Source organism: Grammomys surdaster, unplaced genomic scaffold (genome assembly GCF_004785775.1).
Source record: "Grammomys surdaster isolate TR1022 unplaced genomic scaffold, NIH_TR_1.0 1149, whole genome shotgun sequence".
In the NCBI taxonomy this organism is placed as follows: domain Eukaryota; kingdom Metazoa; phylum Chordata; class Mammalia; order Rodentia; family Muridae; genus Grammomys; species Grammomys surdaster.
The window spans coordinates 755,396-777,974 of NW_021605568.1; the positions used below are offsets into that span (position 1 = coordinate 755,396).

Here is a 22,579-nt window from a genome sequence, read left to right on the forward strand (position 1 = left end):
TCAGGTAGGTTTCAGCCAGCCACCAGAGATCCAGAAACGTGTAACAATCCAGGGTCTAATACAGTATCATTCTTGAGGTTTCTAAACGCATGGAATTCATAACTGTGTGTGGAGGTGGTGAGTGGGGCTTCATTGCAGAGTGCTGAGTTAGAAGAGGGCTAACTGAGGGTTTCCATGGGAAGGAGTTCTCAACTATACCTTGAGGTTTCCTTTTCTTCCGCAAACAGGAGGTGACATATCGCTCCAACTCTCGTAGTGTAGATGGCTTTAAGGTCTCAAAATCAATCTCAATCTCGTCAGGGTTGGAGTTTTTAAGTGATGGTTCTCTCGACTGAATTATGTGTACTACACGGCCTAGCTTCTCACCAGGAAGCTTGTTGATATCTAGACTTAGCTGCCGCTTCTCCTCGTAAGACATGGGCTTACACTTGTCCTCTTCTTCAGATTCATATGTGGGAGGCGGCTTGGTCTTCGTGGGTGCTGGTTCTTTCTTGCTATGAAGGGATGATATATACAGTTAAGAGTGGGTCCCCTGAAGAAAACTGCACACACCACTCAGAATATATGTGGTTAGGTGTATGAATGTGGGGTGGGCGTTGTTTGACTTCCCACACCCAATAGGGAATGGGATTTAATGCTACTTGAAAATCAGAAAGACCAGAGTAAACTTTGGCAGACTACAGAAGCTGTAGCTGCATAACGGCTGCCTACTGTGCCCTCTCTGGTCAAGCAGTGAGTTACTAAAACTCATTAAGGGAAAAAACTGAGGGAGAAGAACGGCTAAGAGCTTATGGTAGGGCACCAACCCAGATTGATGACTGAAGCCAATAGGGTGGCCTTCCTCCCTACCAAGGATTTTTTGGGATCACCACTTCCAAAGATAGAAAAACTAGGAAACACAGACCTCATACTGCTGTTGCTGCTGTTATTTTTCTTTGTCTTTTTAGGAGGAAGTTCCTTGGTTTTGCTTTTTTTATTTTCATCCACTTCGTCTTTCTTTTTGTGCTTTTCCTTTTTCTTTTCCTTCTTGTCCTTCTCCTTTTTCTTTGGTTTGTTCTGCTGGGGCTGTGAGAGGGCTGCAAGCTGCTCATGCACGGCTTTGAGCTGTGGAGCAAATGGGGCCGTGGGGGAGAAATCACAACCAGGCCAGGCATGATGGAACAGGCCTATCATCAATCCCCTTCCCACATTTGAGAAGCAGAGGTAGGTGGATTTCTTTGGGTTCCTGGCCAGCCAGTGGGAACGTGCCTCAAATGCAAACTAAGGCACCGACTAACAGGACTGAATGTTCTCCTCACTACCTAAGCCTGGAGGCTGGCTCTGTCTCACGCTAACAACTTACACTTGAGTGTTAAGCTCTGGGTATGGTGCAAGCAGAGGACATGCTGGCCTCCAGCCATGGTCCTGCCACATTAAGGAGATCCCTGAAGTGCTTACCCACTCCTTGATCTCCAAGGATCGCTACAGAGAAGCTGAATGGAATGACCTGACAGATGTGGAATCTCCTGGTTATCTTAGTCCCAGGATGTTTCCAGGAAGAAGGTTTCTAAGGGCTAGGTAAAGAGTACACTAGGGCTTGGTGACTAACTCAAAAGTAAGATTATTGTAGGCAAACAGCTCCAGGATCCTGAAGCCTATTCTCACAGAAAACGGCCACACTTCATTCCTATTCAAAACACACAGTATACACATCTATAGGATTAACATGCCATTGAGAAAGAGGAAATGCCACAATATCTTTAAAGAGGTAGTGTTAAGAACATCTCTTAGAAACCTGTGAGAGACCACTACCCTGGCTTCTGCACATAAAAGCACAGATTCCCTCACCTGCTCCTGGAGCTCAGCCAGCCGCTGGGCTCGCTCTTCCTCGGAGTCGTCAGAGGAACTGTCACTGTCGGACGAACTATCACTGCTGCTGTCACTAGATGAGGGCGGGGCTACCACCTTTGTAGGGGGTGGCACTGCAGGGGAGGACACCATAACAACTGGCTCTTCAGGCTCATCAGGCATCTTGGCAAAGCGCATTTCAAACACATCCTGAGGAGAAAAAGCCATGCTTATGTGGGTGCTCAGACTCAGGAATGCCTGGGATCAAGTCAACAGGAAGAGAGCTATAGAATAAATGTATCTCTGTTTCTGTGCACACAAACGACTGATATTACTAAGCATTCATTTCCTGGAGGAAACAGTTACCAAAGTAAAAAACTAGTCTTCTGAGAACTTTAATTTGAGAGTACTCAGTGTTAGGCCACTATCAAGACTCACCAGAGAACATGCCCAAACTTCCTCCTACCAGGTCTATAGTTCTCTGACATGAGGTTTTGCTGGCCTCCTACATACAGAAAATAATACTGGCAAAGGCTTTGAGTTGAGCATTACCAGTAGAGTGCACATGTATATGTGTCTGTATCTGCTTCCCTATTACTCAGAGTGGTCCATGTATGTAACTGAACAAGCCCCTGGCTCATGTATCTCTAGAAACGCTGGCTAGTGATGTAGGGTGCTTACGGCAGGCTTAGGGAAGGGTTACCTTGTAAGGTATAACCAGCCAGAACAGAAGTCACAGGTATTCTGGAGAGAGGAACATACTTTAAGAGACTCTGAGACTACCTGACAGTTACATACGAGTTACGGAACTCATAGAGCAGTAGTCCCTGCTTGTGTTCCTAGGAATCAAATCACACACAGCTAACCACCTGGCAATCTGCACCCCTCACCCATGGTGGGGACTCCACAGCCAATCCAACAACAACTCACAGAATAGACATAGCTTCCCAGAAAGATTTTTTTTAAAAGATCCACTTTAAGAATGGAATAACCCTGCAACCACACCTCCCCCTCCCCCCACTTCTTCCAGGTGCAGCACTTGGGAGAGTAGTCTTGACTGGGCAGCACAGTGAAGCTGGCTTTGGAGATGTTGGCTACAAGTGAGCACCTGAGGGCATGAAAGCTGTCCCTGACTCTCCTGCTGAGGCAGCATGGGGAGGCCTAGATGAGTTCTCTAGAACTTACCCTGGTGGTACAAATAAGGGATAGATAGCCAGTGTGCTGACCAGTTCAGCTACCTCCCAGGCCCAGATCCAGGGCACTGTGTATGCTCAACCCAAACTCAGTATAATCTGTGAACACTTGGGCCAGTCCTGCTGATCCAAAGCTGCAGGATCTCCATACAAAGGACAACAATAGAATAACCGGGAGTCCCAGTGAGGATCCAATATTGATGGTGTCACAGAACATATATGCAGAGAGTCAGTCCCATGTAGGTAAACTGTGTGTGTGCATGCATCAGAATAATAAGCAGGCTTACCTAGCCCAGGCTGTATGTGATAAATAAAGTTCTCTCAGTACAAACTCAAATGCTAGGAGGCCACAGTGTCTAAATTGTCTCAGAAGCCCAGAAGCCAAGGTTGGAGGTAGAAATCCATTTAAAATTTTAGGGTACAAAAATTGAAAGTTCAGTAGGTGGTGCCATAAGCTTGGGATGAAGCTTGAACAAGCATGCATACCCAGCAAAACTTGCCTGCCTCTGGGAACTAAAACAGGAGCCAAATGTCTTTCTAGTTTCTTTCTCCCTATTCAACAATTACAATCACAAGGAATTTGTGACCACCCCTCAACATATTAAAGTCCTTGTAAGCACATGGGCCACAGTTACTACAAATCTTCTGAAATGAAGGGGAAAAGAAGTAGATCCTTTTCTACATAACTTTTCCAAGTAAATTCTAATCTTGCAGCATAGCCTAATTAAAAAACCTAAGTTGGTCTCAATAAATCTTTTTTTTTTTAAATTGTGTTTAGGGTTAGAGAGATGGCTCAAGAGGTTGAGAGCACTGGCTTCTCTTCAAGATGTCCTAAGTTCGGTTCCCAGCAACCACATGGTGGCTCATCTATTTCTGAGACTTGGTGCCCTCTTTTGACCTGAAGGCAGACATACATGCAGGCATGACACTGCATACATAATAAACAAACAAGAAAATAAAGGAATGAATCTTTTTTAAAAATTGTTTTTGCATGTATATATATCTGTGTAAGCATATGCCTATGTAGAGAAAATAGGTTGTGCATACCTGTATGCATAGAGACCTGAAAAGGGCATCAGGTTTTCTCCTTTATCGTTTACTTATTTCTTTGATTTTTTTTTTTTAACTTTTGTTTTTTGAGACAGGGTTTCTCTGTGTAGCCCTGGCTGTCCTGGAACTCTGTAGACCAGGTTGGCCTCGGAATCTCAGAAATCTGCCGGTCTCTGCCTCCCAAGTGCTGGAATTAAAGGCATGCACCACCACTGCCCGCCTACCTATTTCTTTGAGAAAGGACTCTTGAAACTAGGGCTCATGTATTCTTGGCTAGATAATAAGGTAGCAAGGGCTAGTCATTCTACTTTCTTCATCCCCCTCAAAATTGGGATTATAAGCATGTATAGGATGCCTGGCTTATTATGCAGATTCTGAGATCCAAATTCTAGACCTCATGATGCACAGAATGCACTTACTTACCACTTACTCATTTCTTCTGCCCACCTCAATACTTCTTAAAGAAGTAAACAAAGTAAAAGCTTTGTGTCCCCCTTTCTGGCTACTTATAGCATTCTGTGATAGGGCACATTTGTAGAAAAAGAATCTGAAATCCAAAGATGCTATGAAGACAATTGCCTTCCAGAATAGAAACTTGCCTGGCAAAAGATAATGCTAAGATAAAGCAAAGAACCTCCCACCCCTGCCTCAAGTTGATTCTACTCGAGAATAGCCATCTCCTCTATGTCAAGCTTGTTATTAAGTCAATGCCTATGAAGAACTCATCTTTGGAAGTTGCTAAGAGGCAGATAGCTTGGTGATCATAATAAAAATGGCATGCTTGAATAGATTAGTCCACTAAGAGAAGAAAGGTACACAAAAGAATACTTTTAAATAAGACACCAAAATGTAAAACCAAATCCTTCAGAGTAGAAATTATAAAGAGGAAATAGTGGCAAGGTATCAGAAGGACAAGAAAAAAGAATCAGATTGGGGGTAGGGGGGGCCCCAGACATCGTTTTTTTTCTTTCCCTTCTTTAACAGTAATTCTTCAAGATAGTATTTTTCCTTGCTGGCAGGTAAGTGAATTGAACTTTGCAGTTTCTGAAACAGGGGCAAAAATGGGCAAACACTATCGTGGGTTCTCAAGAAACAGTGAGAAAGGAGAGAGGTCCAAAGACCCAAGTCTGAAGGTACAGTGCCACTTGGTGGTCCTGTTTAAGAATTGTAGTCAGCTGAGTACAGTGTAGCCTATCTTTAATTCCAGCACTCAGAAGGCAGAGGTAGGACTAGCCAGAAATAGACAAGAAGAGTACAGTTCAAACACATTAACTTATAAATAAATTTTAAAAGACTGTTGCAAAATTTAAAAGCCTAAATTCCACATAAAGACTAGTAAAAGCAGATATAAAATGGTGAAGGGGCTGCCTTTTTTATGAAGCTGAAGGATAGATAACACTAAACTGGAGAGGGAATGCTAGAGCCTAGTACAATTAAAAAAAAACAAAAACAAAAACAAAAAACCCTAAGGAAGATTTAAACAAACAAACACCAAAAAAAAAAAAAAAAAAACCAACCAAAACCTAAAAAAAACAAAAAAAAAAAAAAAACAAAAAAAAAAAACCAAACAAACACGTACAAAAACCAAACCAACCAACCAACCAAACAAACAAACAAACAAAACCAAACATAACCTTCCAGGTGCTGGAGAGATAGCTTAGTGGTTACAGCATTGGGTGTTCTTGCAGGGGATTCTGGTTTGGTCTTTAGCACCTTTAAGGAGGCTGGAAGCTCACAACTCCAGTCTAGAAGATCTGCTACCCTCTTTTATACTCCACAAGCCCCAGACATCTGATAGTCAAACCACCAATACAAATAAATGTAAAACAAACAAAACCAAACAAACAAAATCCCGATAGATCTGATCATGCATTTGAATTTTAAGAGCCAGTTCAACACTAACAACAAAGAACAGTCAAGCTACCCTTGAACTACCCTTGAATCTGACATGTTCTCTGAACTGAAGGCAACTCATCAACAGAAACCAAATGGCAAAAATGCCTTAACTCTGGTGAAAGGAGAAAAGATGCTCTCATGTGACACATTAGTAAAGCTAACAAAACAGTATGGAGGCAGGGAATCACTAAAGTTCTAGTGACCTCTGTGTGGCAGAGACCAATGAGTCACGAAAAGCTTTGCAAATCTCTGCCCTGGAAATACCTAGAGACTGCTATATAAGCAGACCCAAGGAAGTCTTGAGACCCACAACTAACATACCTGTCCTTCATAATAAATAGCAGGTTGCTCAGCAGACCACTGACTGACCTGAGAGAAGTAGCATCCCATGAACTAAAGAAAAAATGACTGGGAATTAAGATTATATGTTTTCTTTAAAAGCCAGGTCTGGGCGTTATAGAGAAGGCTAAATGGCTAAAAGCACTTGCACCTTATAGGTCTATGTACTTTTCTTTTTAATAAAAGCCACTCCTGGGTTGCGGGGGAGTGGGGGGAGACAGACAGCAAACAGAACCAGCCGCTCACATTTAAGTTAATGACCCTAACTTAAAATGTATGCATTAGGTGAGTTACATATGCTCAGAAGATCGAGGCAGGAGGATCTCTGCTAGTTTGATGCTAGCCTGGTCTATGTTAAGAGTTCCAGAACAGTCAGGTCTACATAAGAGACCCTATCTCAAAAACAAACAAACAAGAACAAAACTTCCTCCAAGCCCCACTGTATTATTATGAGTGAAGTGACAGAATAACTACCTGCCAAGGTCTAGACAAGGTCTGGTCTAACCTTGTAGCCTTACCTGGAGTTTTCGAGCCATGGCTACCACTTCATGGTCAGGGGGGTTATACTTGTAGCAGTTGGAGAACATCAATCGGACATCAGCACCAAATTCCTGGGCATCTCTGTATTCCCGAGACTCTAGTTTAGACTGCAAATACAAAATAGGTCCTAATTAGACACTTCTGTTCATGTTTTAATGGTGTGCGTGTGTACACATTCATGGCTACTTGTGGAAACAAGGTGGCTTCTTAGTGGCTCTCAGCTGAATCCAGGATAGAGTATGGATTATGGGGACAAAGAGGAACAATAGGCTATCACTCCAGTTCTCAGCATGAGACAGGTACAGAGACACAGCTGCCCAGTCTCAGGGCTAGGAAACGATGTTAATACCAAGCTTACCTACTGAGCTCAGTACAATGTCTAAAGGGAAACTGAACACACAGAATCCCAGAAACCAGAACTGATGAGAAAATAAAACAAGAGTTCTGATCCTGCATGTGCTTATACTGAAAGTACAGAAAAGAATACAAGTTGGACACAGCATTGTCTCCTGTTTGAGCAATATTTTTCTACTTCCAGAAGGAAAAAATTATAAAAGTCCTTAAATAAAATACTTTGGTGATGATGTTGGTAGATAGTGCTGTGCCTTCTACAGATGAGACAGCAAAGCCTTTCTTTCCCAACACAGAGTACCCAGAGTCTCCTAGACCATCTGCCAGGTGCAAAGAAGTACAGGGGCACTGAGAGAGCCCTGCATCTCCTTACACCAAGGAAAGAGGCAGAAACCTGAAACCAAGTACTCTAGGTTAGGGTTCATTTCAACAATGAACCAGCAGGGGGCACCCAAAACTTTATTGGATTAGTCTAGGAGAAATCCTGTCTCTGACCACCATCCCAGGGTCCTGGTAGCTAACCTTGATTGTGCTCATGTCCATGGGATGTTTAATGATGTCACAGTAGTCGTGCAGACCCAGTGCCTCCACATCCACAGGCTTGTAGAAAGGCCAGGCATAGGCAGCATGTTTCTTGGCAAACATTTCCTTGAGGATGCCACTGCAGCACTTTAGCTGCTCAGAGATCTTGCTGCTCTTCTCTGGCCCTGGGTGCTGCTGTGAGTCTGGTACATCCTTCTTTGGGGGCTTCACAGGTCTGCTGCTCTCCCGCCGAGGACCCAGCTTGGCGGTCTTGGGCTCTGGGGCCAATGAGGACGGCTCATGAATGGGGTCGATGGTGGTGGGAGTGGTGGTATCTGCTTTCCTCTTCACCCCTTTCTTTGTCTGCCATGAGCACAGGCACAAAAGTCTTAATCAGAGGCTCTGGCTGGTACAGCTGCTCTTCAGGATCACCACTGAAACCAAGCCCTCACTAGGACCCCAATACTCAGGATAGGCCCAAAAGAGACACTGTCACATACAACTGTTTTCCACAGCTGGAATAGAACCAGCCAGCAACAGGAAAAAAAGCACAAAACTGAATAGAGTATTTGCTGCCTTAGAGGCCACAGAACCTCCTGAAGAGGTTTCCTGCTAAATACCTGGGCCTTGACCACACAGCCCATAGAAGAAACAACTAATAGAAGGCTACAAGCCCGTCTCTGTTGGCAGCACTCCACCAGTGCCCAGGATGCTCACCTTCGTAGGCTGTGGGGTGGTCGCAATGATAGGTGGGTGACTCTGCACAGGCTGTGGAACTGGAACAGGTGGAGGTGGTGGCTGGGGGGGTACTGGTGAAGGAGTCTGAAGTGGCTGGGGGGGCACCATTGTCATGACAGGAGGCTGCGCAATGAGGTCTGGGGTGACAGCAGGAAAGGGGTGAGTTGTGGCCTGCACAGGTTGAGGAGGGTTCTGCTGAGGTGTCTGGGTTTGCGGAGAAGTTGATGCTTGAGTTGTGTTTGGTACCGTGGATACACCAGGCTTTGCTGTCCCTAACAATCATAAAAAGGATAGGAAATTTAAAAGATATGCTAGCACACACTGGCTGACCCTGACAAAACACCCATACATATTTGTGTAGTACATTTGTTTAGTGATAAGACCACCCGACCATCCGGAACACTCCAGATATCACTATGCACCAAACGTATCCCTGTGTCCCCAGGGTTGAGAGGGAAGCAGCATTCATGCTACATTTCCTGAGGTGTCCTGGTGGCAACTTCTCACTCAGATACAAGCTGTCACAAGAAGGGAAACAAGGGCTAAAACAGTAGGAAACGTATACACTATGTTAGCACCAAAGTTGCACATGGAAAATTCAGAAAAATGTTCCTTGGGGAATCCAAACAGCTGTCCTCATTCCCTTCAGAGTACTTTTGGCAGGATCTGGCAGCAGTCAGCCTTGCAAGGTGTCTGAAAACTAGGTTGATCTCAACTCTCAGAGCCACTGGGGACTAGTGGACAATTTTGACTACCCAGGTTGTTTCCCTGCAGCTGTACCGTAACTTCCAACACAAAATAGTCACATGGCACACCAAATCAGAATTAAAAACAAAGGATTTTAACTACAGCTCATATGTGAGCAGGTGGACCAGGGAGTATCCTGTACTGCCAAATCCTTTGCATGCAGACGGAATGACATGGAAAGAAAACAGACCCAACACTCTATAAAACAAGTCTTTAAAAGCCTGTAATCTCAGTAGTGAGGAGGCTAAGGTACAGGGATTAAGGTTTTGGGGCCTGCCTGGGCTACGTCAATAAAAACCCTACCTCAGGGAGGGAGGGAGGAAGGGAGGGGAAAAGGGAGGAGAGGGGGAGGGGAGAAAAAGTATTCTATTTCTGTAGGCTGTAGAGCACTGTCCAGGAACCATATGAGGAGGAAGGGGGATGTTCTAATGAGTTTCCCAATTTTCTTTCTAATCAACAAGCCTGGCATATTCCAGGACTGATAGAGAAGATTCCCGTGCCTGTTCCATAGTCAAATAATCAAAACTGTTAGTCCCAGAAAGTGAAGAGTAGGCTCTGCATGTTACAGATAAGGTATGTGATTTAATATGTGTACCTGCCAAAAGTTTTGAGTATTAGTGAATATGTGTAATAACAATACTCAAGAGGCACGAAGATTTTGAGTCTGAGTTAACAGAGGGAAGGAGGAGGAAGGAAAGAAGGAAGCAGGGTGGAGGCCAAGAGGGAAGTGGTGAGTGGAAGGGAGGAGAAAGGAGAAAGGAGTGGGAACATACATGTGAATGACTGGCTTTCTTTGGTAATTCCAAGAGCTACTTTGGATTCAGTGGTGCCCCGTCTCTTTGCCACTTTAGAGGGATGGGAGGCCAGGCTAAAAGCATCTCTTCAAAGAAGCAAACAACTAACAACCAGGAGTCACCTGAAAAATGTCACCCTTTTGCAGCTCAGAACCGTTAAGTACAGGACATAGTATCTGTTAATAGCAACTTTGCCAGATGGCTGCTTTTTGTTAGTAGTATTGCAGTTGGGAACTGGCAGGCAGGAAGAAGTAAGTAATTGGCTTCAGATGAGTGAGAACCAGAGGCAAACATGACTGGCACAGTGCATTAAGGGAATTCAGGTAACAAACCTTAAAGATTGGGACACTAGTTACAACAGCTTCTGTCAGAATAATTTCTTTTTCTTTTTTTTTTAAAATTTATTTTATTTATGAGTACACTGTCGCTGTCTTCGGACACACCAGAAGAGGGCATCCAATCTCATTACGGATGGTTGTGAGCCACCATGTGGTTGCTGGGATTTGAACTCAGGACCTCTGGAAGAGCAGTCAGTGCTCTTAACCGCTGAGCCATCTCTCCAGCCCCCAGAATAATTTCTTTATTCTAAAATGGAAAAGCAGGGCTGGGGGTATGAAACTCAGTGGTGAAATACTTCCCTAACCATGTGAGTGGTGCTGGATTTGAGCTTTAGCACCACAAAATAAATAATAAAATTGAGAGAAAAGCAAGAAGCATCTACAGCACTAAAGGTGAAGAATTCAAACACCAAATGCTTGGAAAAGCCATGCTTTCTTTTATACCTAAGTTCTTTTATACACTCAGAGCCCAATGACTTTTGCCAAGGGGAGACTTCAGACCCATGGGACCTCCTGGGAGCATAGATATACTGGAACTAACCCCACCCTGTTAAAACAACAGCAATGAAATATTTGCTGTCACCACCTGCCTCCCTGTAATCACTAGCACTCTACTAAACTTGGTAAGTAGGCAAAGATGAGGGAGAAACACAACTACCTGCTTCTTTCCTCCCTCGTCCTCTTCCTTTTGCCTGGACTATCATGATCTCAGTTTCTTCTGTAGGCAGTTCATTGATTTTTTGCAAGAAGAGCTTCTCCAGAGCTTCTGCCATTAAGACGATGTCATCTCCAGGCTGGATGAGGAAATAAGTGGGGTAGAGCTGGAAGGCCCCTTCTTCCCATCTCTGTGGACGGGACACCAAGGCCACCCCCATGCCCCAACACATGGAGCATTGTACCCAGGCTCCTTCCATGATATGGACTCCAGGGGCCATAATGTTTATGCTACTTGGTATTCCTAACAAGACCTATCCACCTGAATCTCCCTTCAGTTTTAAGCTCCAAGAAACTATCCTTGTGCCTTATGTACCTACCACCTCAGTCAATTTCCTAACGGGAGGCCCTCCTTTACTTTGGGATTTCTTCAGATACAACTCAAACTTACTAGAAATACTCAAATTACACAGCAATTTTTTTGGGGGTGGGGGGAGGTGATGAATACTTTTTAGGATTCCAACAGTGCTCCCTAATGTACCCCAATGGCAGCTCAGTGAGGTTTGAACAAAGCCCTCATCACATTGCCTTATGGATCCCCACTCTGTCACCACGTCCAGAACATGCTGTCCCCGTTCAGCTCTAACTGAGGGCCTAGTCTGTACATTTTAATTTCCACCTAAGTGGTGAGAACTAAAGCTTTACAAAACACAGTAAACTTCAAGAAACTCACCTACCCATCTCTTCTGGGCAATTTTACCCACTACACGAGCAGAGGTCAAAAGCTGAGTTCTGTATAGTGTCTCCCTCCAGAGTCGTTCTATTTGAAAGGGTTGGTTTTAATCACATCTGTGGTCTGAACTGTAAACAAATGATCTGGCTTCATGGCACAGCCGAGCCGAAAGGTTTGGCTACGGGGTTAGAAGTGACCCGTGGGTCTGTATGTAAGACCAGGAGGACACTGGATCTTATGGCCATGTCCACAGTTCCAGGAGACTGTGACCCACAGAACAGCTGGGGTCTGCAGCTAGCCCCACTGTACTGTCTCACATCAAGGTTTGTGCCTGAGCACACCTCTACAAAACTCTAAGTTGTGCAGGCTCTTTTACCTGAAAATTTACACCATCCCAATGGGCCATCTGGTGTCATCTGTCCTCATACATTTTCTACTAGACATGCTCAAGAACTAAAATAAAAACACCAGGGTACTCGAGGCAGATGCTTCAGGCTAACAAGGATAATGCCCTCCTCCCCACAAAGGAAATACCCAATCCTATGCACAATTACATGTCCCGTTATCCTAATTCTTTCTGGAAGTCTCTTGCTGTCACACTTAGAGCCCAGCTACCCCACCAACCCTGCCCGCCCTTAAGACTCCTGACAAGCATGCCTATTTTTACTTCCCCTTCTTCCCAAGCAGAGAAAATGGACCTCTACCCCCAACATCTCACCTTGTTATAGATGTAACAATTTGTAAACATAGTGTTGAAGTCCTGGATACATTCCTGAGCATTCCAGTAATAGTTGTTTTCCAAGCGCTTCTTTATTGTTCCCATATCCATGGGTGTTTTAATGATCTTATAGTAATCCTGAGGAGCAGAGAAATCAAAGGCCAGTATTACTGGGGCAGCCATGGCTGCTTGGGTATGTGAGCCCTGCCTTAGTAACTCTACAGCCAAAGATTTTCCCATGGTATCACTGAAGAACTGAATGTGAAGTGGGTAAAGGACAGATTCCTAAATACTAGATGGCAATTTGTACAGCGGAATGTACAAGCTAACAGGTTGTCTTCACAGGGGGAAAAAAAAAAACCACAAATACTTTCTTCTAGCCGGGCAGTGGTGGCACACGCCTTTAATCCCAGCACTTGGGAGGCAGAGGCAGGCGGATTTCTGAGTTCAAGGCCAGCCTGGTCTACAGAGTGAGTTCCAGGACAGCCAGGGCTACACAGAGAAACCCTGTCTCGAAAAAAAACAAAAAATACTTTCTTCTTACATAAAACAAACAAACAAAAAAGATAATTTAGTGTATTCACAGTGTATTTTGATCAGTATCTGCCTTCATCTCCCAATCCCATCTAGGCCTCCTTGTTTCCCTTTTTAAACATCCCACTAAGTCAAATCAGTGATGTCTGTGTGTGCAAGGATAGGACTGTTAGGGGCATCAGCAACCTCCCAATAGACATCTCTCCAAAGAAAGCTGATTCTCCTTCCTCTCAGCAGCCAATTATTACTATCTCCTCAAGTAGGGATGGAGCCTTATAAGCTCCCCATCTCTTTGGGGGTGTTAAAACATCCCTTCCTTGTAAGTATCAGGGAAGGCACACAACATTTAAAAAGCAGCTCTTGGGGATAGAGGGACCAGGAGAGCAATACTATTCCAAAATTAAAGTAGGTAATGAAGTTTTGAGATGTGCTGACACCCAAAAAGAAAAGGCTACTTATTGTCTATGCAAGAGGAGGTACATTCAAGCATCTTGCTCTGGTAAAGGCTACATCTGTACACCCAGGCCAAAAGGCAACTGAAAATCAGACTTTCTAACTTATTTCATGTGCTCCCCTTCCTTCCTTAAAGAACCAAAAACAATAAACTAACACCTATGGAAATCTAAATATTTTTATTCTGTGGACAAAAACTGTAAGAACAGTGTTTAGACCTGCACTGGCTAGTGTTTCAAGTGGCTCAAAGACAGAAGGACAACATTAAAGGGCAAGCTGAAGAGCAGTGGGATAAAAGAATGTTGGGGGAAAGAAAATAAGAGCTAAGGCAATGGGCTTAAGGCATGAGGTAGGCCAAAGGTCCAACTGCATGTGAAGATATAAGGTCCCCAGAAAATACAAAAGGGGGACCTGAAAGGTGGCTTTCTAATAGTTTCTGAAAAGTATGAGCTATTATGGCACCAGCTGATTAGGCCCCAGGTCTATTCAGATTAAGAACCTTGAGATCCCTCTTGTCCAGTAACTTTCCTTTGAAGACATCAGTAGAGGTATACACCTGCAATTCAAAAGTTAAGGAGGGTATAGAGTAAAAGGACCAGACCTGACTATGTAACAAGTTCAAGGCCAGCCTAGGACCCTGTCCCTTCGTTTTTAAGAAGGCTACTAAATCTGGTAACAAAAGAAGAGAGGTAGGATCCACATCATCCAAAAGAGGGAAATTCAGGTTCACCTTAAGGAGTTCCAGCTTTGCACTCGACAGATTTTCAACAGATAGGCATCACCTACCATATACTTACTTACTGGCCAGGATATTCCCATAACCTCACTTGAGTCCCTTAGGAATCCCAGCTTGTTCCTGTGACCTCACCTGAGTCCCCTGGGAATCTGCTTTGGTTGGACTTTGCTCCTTCTTGACTCTGTGCCTCTGCCCCTATTAAATCTATTAAAAAAACTGATCTAAGAAAACTTATTTTCTATTCTAGCCTGGACATACGTTTCCTTCAAATCCAAGATTCTTCAAATAGCAGTTTCATATCCTCATTATTTCATTCACACTACCACAATCTGGTTTTGACTTCTATGTCACATCTTTCTAAGGCTATTGGTCTTCTCACAGCCAACAGGATCATAGTGTGGAACTCTCATCGTTTTGATGTCATATTCTCTGATATAGCAATCTGGGCACTACTGTTTGCTGGTGATTATTTGGCCTCTTCAATAAGAGCTCTCCTTGCCCCTATTCTCATAAAGTTTGGAAACCTGCCTTCTACTCCCAGCTCCTTATATCCTATTTGACCTAAGAGTGTTGCTGTGGTGGTCTAATGAGAACAGCTACCATAGGCCCATATACTGAAATGTTTGGTCCCTCATTGATACACTGTTTAGGAAGGATTAGAAAGTGTGGCCTTGTTAAAAAAGGTGCTACTAGGGGAGGGCTTTGAGATTTCAAAAGTATACACCAGGCTTGGGGAGTCTCTTTCTCTCTGCTGATCAGGTTGTAAGCTCTTAGCTACTGTTCCAACACTATACCTGCTTGCCAACATACTCCCAACTATGATGTGCATGGACTAACCCAATATTCTGAATCTGTAAGAAAGTCCCCCAATGAAATACTTTAAGCTGCCTTGGCCTTGGTGTCTCTTCACAGCAAAAGAACAGTCACCTTTTCACCTGTAGATGTTCAATATCCCTGCTATAGACTATTGCAATTAATCTCAAGCAGGCTCCCGAGTGACCTGCAGGACCCTACTGCCAGCTGCTTATAGTGCTTATCTTAGTCAATGGTAGGCACTACCTTCTCAGACACATCTCTTTCTAGCAAGTTCATGACCCAGGTTTCTTGTCTCTTCTCCTAAGTCCAAAAGACATATATTTAGTGGACAACACAGTTATCAAAACTGTGATTTTCTAGACAGGTCAGAGTAGGTTATCACATTTTGAAGAATTTGAACACCTATCATTAGAAAGAAGCTAGGCCACCAACTCCACATGAAGGAGTTCTAACCCTCATAGACCAAACCTGGATAACAGCTACCATCACATAGCACAATTGCCAGGGGGCATGGAACCTAATACATACCAGAGAGTAACTTAGAAAACCTTGGCTTCTGAAGGGAACTATGAAAGCACTTGTCTTAACCATTCACTGAGGCTCAGTGAAGTAGTTCAGATTGTAGAGCTGTCTGCTAGGGATATGTACAGATGGGACACCCCCCCGCCCCGAAAGACAAGACCAAGTATATTGGAGGGGAGATCCCCAGGGGACAGCAGCAGTCCCCTTCAAACCCCAGAGCCTGTGTGCATTCACTCCCTAGGAGATAGTCTACTATACTATCTTTCCAGCTGAGGAGTGCTTTGGTGATGCTTCAAGTGATTGCTATTGCAGTAATCTCTGCACAGGCTGACCAATCACAGCTAAGGAAAATGCTTGAAGTACTAGTTGGGCTTCTGACATCAGCTCACCCTGTTTTAAACTTTCTCCATACAACTTGTGTCCCAATTAACTAAGAAATCAGTTAATGTCTAGCCCAGTTAGCTTCCTTTTTCTTTCCTGTTTGATTTTCAAGTCTACAACAACAATATACTGAAAGGCCACTGTAGACACTGGTGTTCAGAGTTCAATGACAGCCGGGCGGTGGTGGCGCACGCTTTAATCCCAGCACTTGGGAGGCAGAGGCAGGTGGATTTCTGAGTTCGAGGCCAGCCTGGTCTACAGAGTGAGTTCCAGGACAGCTGGGACTACACAGAGAAACCCTGTCTCGAAAAAGCAAAAACAAAAACAACAACAACAAAAAAAAACAACAACAACAAGAACAACAAAAAGTTCAATGACTTCAAATCCAGAGTTCAATGACTTCAAAACCAACTCTACCCTTCTGCGGAATCTGCCTTCACCAGGAGAGACTGGGAGTGGTGGAAGCCATAGCTGTCCAGACAGCTACTCACAGGGAGGTTCAGCTTGACGGCATCCACAGGCTGCTGGAAAGGCCACGCAAACTGGTGTTTCCATAGTGTCTTGAGCACCACTCTGAGCAGATATTGCAGTTGGTTGGTCTGCCTCTTGGGCTTGTTAGGGTTGGAGGTCTCTGGGGGTGGAGGATTGGTGCTGGCTGCATTTGCTGGCTGGGGTTGGGCCTGGGCCTGCGTTGTAGACATTTGGGAAGTTTCTAGTCCATCCCCCATTACTGGCAGATTTCTCAATCTTGTCCCAGGGCCGCTCTCCGTAGACATGCTAGTGGTCCCATCACATTCTTCACGAGGCACTCTACACAAAAAGAAAACAAGCCCCATCAAAGACCAGATAGCACATAAGTCAAACTAGAAACCCTGGCTGCAGACTCCAAATATTTGGCTTCAGTGGTATTACCTGGTCAGAGTGGCTGGGAGAGCTATTCCACCCTCCAACTAAAAGAGCCCTAGTAATTATCTCGACTAAGACCAGCCATCTGGTCTTGGTGATGATGGCCGGTAATCCCAGTTACTCTGGAGGCTGAGAAAGGTGGTTTTGTCAAGTTTAAGACCTATATGAACAACTCAGTCAGATCTGTATCTCAAAATAAAATAAGGGGACTGGGTGGATATACCTCAGTGGTAGAGTGCATGCCTAGTATATACAATCCCAGTACCCCCCCCAAAAAAAGGGGGGGGACCATCTAGCACAGAAAATAGGTATTACTATCAACAACCAGGGCAGAGCACTAAGTAGAACTTATCAGGAGCAAGAGAATCCACCGGGAACTACAGAGAGAAGGTATGATAAAGCTATGTTTCATAAACTTGCATGGCCCTTTGCCCTACAGACCTTCAGGGGATGCTGGCTGTGTGATGGGATAAGATAACGTAAGCCCTTGTTTATATCTGTGAATTATAAAGCACAAAATCAAATCAGTACTTCTATTTAGACCAGGGGTACACAAGAAAAGAGCAGTAAGATGAGGCTTATACACTTGGCTTTGGACAGCTTCACATTTACTAAACATTTTTCTGGGTAATACTCAGATAATACATGTTTAACTGAGAAAAAAGAAATTTCATGAAAAGGTACTGGGCTCATTAAAAAAATTCATACTTGTCTAGTCAACCATCCCAGTGAAAAAACTAAGGTTTATAAATAAACCACGGGTGAAGGAGTAGCAACCTCTCCTGCTCTGATCCCCAGCTCAAAAAGAGTAAGTAGGATAAAGAAGGGCTTCATGGATATAAAACCTTGACCTGGTCTCTCTTTGACATAGCACTAGAGATGGTGAAGGGGTACCAAGAGCTGGAATTAAATGTGCATCTACCTCACGTAAGTCTGATGGTGGTAATGATAAAAGACCAGCCAGGCAGCCTGTGAAAAGCAACCTAGAAAGTGAAGAGACAACTAAGCTATGAGTTCAGAACAACTTTGTTGGAGGGTAAAATACTGCGTTAGTCTAGCTAGTATTGTGGATTATGGATTATGCTAGATTCTTTCCTTTAAACTGGGGGCGGGGGCGGGGGGGAGAGGAGGAAGACAGACACACTCCAATAAAGCTAAAAAGGACAGACCTCCAGTTTGGTTGCCACAATCAGATTTCTCCTAGAAAGCTTAGGACATGCTTGTAATCCCAAAACTTGGGAGGCTGGGGCAAGATCATGAGTTCAATGGAACACACAATTGTCTCAAAGAATATATGAACACACACACACACACATGCCCTCCTGCTCCTTTTGATGCTATATGCTGAACATGTGCCAAGTGGGCAAGTAAGGGGCAGGCAGGCTGTGGAGCAAAGAGACAGGCTAACAGCCCAGGGCTCACATTCTCACCCACCACAATGCTGTTACTATACAACCATGGGAAATGAAATGCTCTGGGAATTAAAAATCCACCTTCACTGCAGTGACCTCCCACCCTCAAACAGAAACAAAACAAAAACAGCAATGAATCAATCAATCAATCAATCAATCAATAAATAAAATAGGAAAAACGAACAATACCTGCCCCTGGGGCAAGGAAATGAGGCCTAGTGAGGGTGACTTATATTTAGTCCCTTGGTGAGTTCTCCCTTTAATGTTCTCCTTACTAGGCCTCACTATCTATGCTCCACAATATGACTACTGCCATCCTTGTTACCTTCAGAACTTTTTCTTGCTATCTCTGCTAAAAGCACGCACACAGAGTGACTCTTGAAGCAAGTCTTCATTCTTGTTGTTTTCCCTCTTTTTTTTTTTGGGGGGGGGGGTACAGTTAACTTGTACTGATGGTATTCAAGATAGGGAGGGCTCTGGGCTGGAGAGATGGCTCAGTGGTTAAGAGCACTGGCTGCTTGCTCTTCCAGAAGTCCTGAGTTCAATTCCCAGCAACCACATGGTGGTTCACAACCATCTGCAATGGGATCCGATGTCCTCTTCTGGTGTGTCTGAAGACAGCTACAGTGTACTCATGTAAATGAAATAAATAAATCTTAAAAAAAAAACAAGATCGGGAGGGCTCCCTGACCCCCTCCTGATATTATGGGGGGTCTGGGATGGAAATTGTGAGGGAGATGCTCAGTGTTAGGGGCCAAGTTGGGACAGGGACTCCTCAGCATTCTTTGACACAGAGGACTGTTACTGTAGGGCTTCTGGCTCAGTCTCACAACTCTGAAACAGCAGCATTTATATGGACAATGTGGTAACTGTCAGACTCAGCCATTTACTTAGCCAGTATGTCTCACTGGAGCTATATGGCAGTCTGTGGCATTTAGTAATTGACAAGACATTCTGAGTTGATTAAATAACCCTTTAATCAATACCATAAAAAAGTCTGGGCTGCTGCTCTAGCCATGGGCAAGGAGAAAAGATACTGTACTGATGATGACAAGGTATACTACATATGCTCCCTGTGGTGAGGGAAGTAGAGACAGGTCTCATCAGTACAGTGACAACAGAGGCACTGATCTAGGCAAGACAGACAGTGCTTTTATGAGGAAAAAAACAGAACAGTAGCTAAGAATCTGACAGTTAAGGCAACTGTTTAAGCCAACTTAGGGGGTCAAAAAAAAGTTGCCCCCCTTTTCACTTTCATTTCTGACCTGTCAGCAAGGGGCAGAAGGCCCCACTTACTAAGATAAGAATTAGAAGATAGTCAAGGGACAGAATTCTCTAATTCCACATATTGTTTTCAACCTTAAATGCTCATGACCCAAGGGAATATCCTGATTCTGAATCTGTTCCAGAAGAAATCCTGTAATAACCTGTTTTGAGTTTAGAGAAATAAGATGAAAGATGAAGCAAGGGTGGGTGGACAGTGTGGTACTAATACCAAGGTGTCTCAAGGACATCATGTAAGTGAGAAGGTCACTGTAAGCACTAACACAAAGCAATTGGTCTTTTGTTAGGCTGTAGTATATTTCTTTCAAAGGTGCTGTAATTTCTAAAGCTTAACACCTCATTGTTACTGTAATAAAAAGTTATCACAAAGTCAATATAAAGGGGGGAAGTAGATGGTGCCCACAATTGTTCTCAGTCTGAGAGGTTATACTTACTGTATAGTTTTTGAGACAGATGGTCATTAAGAAGTAACTATAATGACATACAGATAAAGTATGTTCTCCTTTCAAAAAAATGATTTTTCCAACAGCAACACAGCTCTTGGGGCATTAGCAGTTCTACAAAACTAGTGAGTGCTTCCTTTGGCCTGTGACCATGTGAAAAGAATTTCAATGTGTGTAGGCAAGTGTATATATACACTGTGCCTGCACGTAGAGATCCTTGGCTAACTTGAAATTACCATCAATTATGCTTCCACATTAATTCTCTGAGACCCCCCCCCCAAAAAAATCAATCAAGCCTAGAGTTCACTAATCAGTAAGCAAGTCTTGCTAGCCAACTTGCCCCTGTGGCCACTGTGCCACAGGGGCAGTCAGTTTCTGAGGATCTGAACTCTAGTCCTCATTCTTGAGTAGCAAGTGCTTTAACCTCTGAATTAGTGGGAATATATATATATATATTAAATGTACTTGTACATGTTCATACATATATACATATATATTTCCCAAAGTTCACCAACTATTGATTAAGTATGCTATCTCCTCAAGGACATCTTTGATACTACCTTACCTCTTACAATTGTGAGCTGATGTGTATATCCCAATGGATAATTGCCCATTATGACCACTGCCAAGAAGTTTATTTAGTAGGTTGAGAGCAACCACATTTTGTTCCAGATCAGGTTCCATTAGTCCCCTGAAGCCCAGTGACTTCTCAATTCTGCCCTGTCTCTTCAGACTTACATCTTTCTTGGTATTACAACACATAGGCAGCAAAATGTCAGAGAGGTAAGGAACAGCTATGAGTGTTGGTTAGCTAGTTAAAGTAACTGGCCCTAGAGCCTAGAAAAACTCTTCACTTCTAGGGTTGCTCTGCATTATAGACTTGACCTATTATTAGCTTAATTAATCCTCACAGCAACCTCATAGGTCAGACAGTGGCATCATCATCTTCACCATGATATCCATGACAACACAAAAGTTAACTAGAGGTCATGTGGTGTAGTACATACTTGGTGTGCTCTGATCCAGAGTAGCCTCATCAAGCACAGGAGCAATAACCATGAGCTCCTTCTGCCTTGGCTGACAGCACAATAACACTTCATCCCTCAACAGGCCTGCCTTCAGTATAGATGTATCCAAGTATCACATGGCTCATGAGCTAGGGCTCCAGCCAGATTCTAGTAGTGCTATCTCCAAATATTTTCATTCCCAATAAATCAGAACTGAGGCACTTTGTGGTAACTGGCCATCTGTTTGAAAGGAGACTTGGACATCAATCATTATAGGCAAAATCTGAAGCACAATTCCCAGTTGAAGCTTGTTATGTAAGAAGAGACAGGAACAAACATAGCTTACACTTGTTTCCTTTTGGCCAATGTGGCTAGCTCCAGGCCCATAAGAAAAAATATATTCAAATTTACATATATCCTTAAGAAATGGAAGACAGAGAGAGAGAAAAAAAAATGACATAGAATAACACCTCTCTACAAGTACAAGGATCTGAAAAAAGCAGTTGAAGCAGTGACACAGTCTACCCAGGAACAAAAAGAAAGAGGTAAGGGACACTGGTAATTGAAAAAAATAAATTCAGAAAAATGAAACAAAGAATGTATAGGTAAATGAATGGAACTACAAAGATCATGCTGAGTGGGATAACCCAGATCCAGAAAGACAAGTGTCTTATCTTCTGTCTCACTGGAGGCTCCTAACTCCAAATCTTCAGATGTGAGAACATATACTGGAGTAACTGCAAAAAACAGGGAAAAAAGGGACCATTACCAGGGTAACGATTTGAGGAAACAGAGTGGTGCGTAACAAGGTGTAAGTGATCTGATCTGGGTTGTGTGTGTTGGTAATTAGGGTAATTTAGGGAGTGAGGGTGGAGAAAAATACAGGAGAGTATGACAACAGTAAGAATGTCTGAAAAAGTCATAAGGAATCACACTACTAACTTACTCAGTTTTTAAAAAACCTATTAATATACATACACAGTTTAAATGAAATTTTCTCATCCCTCCTAGAAACAAAGACTATCTAAAAAAAACTCCAACATCATGCAACTTTTGAGTAGTTCAGGAGACTCCCAAACATGCATGCATGTTATTGCTATGCCTTGGTTTGCTCTAGAGGTGGATGGTAAGTCCCTATTTTGGAAGACATCAAGCACTTCAGATACAGGGTCCAGAGGCCTCTGAACTGGAACTGACTTGAATGCCTCCTTACTGAGAACTAGCTTTTCACAGTACCAGAAGGCACCATGCAAGCTTCCAAAGGAGGGAAGCAATCAACAGTCCTATCCAGCTAGGAGTCTATGAAACACATCAATGACTGGCAGGCAAGTACACATATCTTGGTAGTAATCAATAGCTCTGTAATTGTGCTCAAGACATGTTCAACAGGAGGAAACTTATGCTTGGTATTAGAAAACTAGTCAACTACCCAGAGCTAGGTGAAGTCATAGATTTGGGAGAAGCTGACTAAAACAGCCTAATCCCTAACTACATTCTAAACATTTTTAACCCTACAGATGAGTGCAGTCCTCACTCCTCATCAAGTAGACTTCTCTATACAACACAGACTATTTAAAAAAAAATAACAAGCAACTAAAATGCAGACTTATGAAGCTCACTCCCAACTGGATATATCTACAAAACA

General features: G+C 43.5%; 1 protein-coding gene across 6 annotated transcripts in view; it reads right to left on the reverse strand.

Moving 5' to 3' along the window:
• Window positions 1-22,579, reverse strand: part of Brd4 (bromodomain containing 4) — a 77,399-nt gene that overhangs the window by 17,470 nt on the left and 37,350 nt on the right. For 3 of the 6 annotated variants that reach the window (XM_028783586.1, XM_028783590.1, XM_028783588.1), the window contains exons 2-10: window positions 16,374-16,692; window positions 12,441-12,578; window positions 10,991-11,129; window positions 8,436-8,728; window positions 7,719-8,081; window positions 6,824-6,952; window positions 1,828-2,037; window positions 905-1,104; window positions 199-494 (exon numbers count right to left, since the gene is read on the reverse strand). In XM_028783586.1, coding sequence (XP_028639419.1) covers window positions 199-494; window positions 905-1,104; window positions 1,828-2,037; window positions 6,824-6,952; window positions 7,719-8,081; window positions 8,436-8,728; window positions 10,991-11,129; window positions 12,441-12,578; window positions 16,374-16,658 — 2,053 coding nt within the window. In that variant the 5' untranslated portion in view covers window positions 16,659-16,692. The remainder of the gene's footprint in view (window positions 1-198; window positions 495-904; window positions 1,105-1,827; window positions 2,038-6,823; window positions 6,953-7,718; window positions 8,082-8,435; window positions 8,729-10,990; window positions 11,130-12,440; window positions 12,579-16,373; window positions 16,693-22,579) is intronic. The other 3 variants (XM_028783587.1, XM_028783589.1, XM_028783591.1) reach the window with 1 other exon arrangement.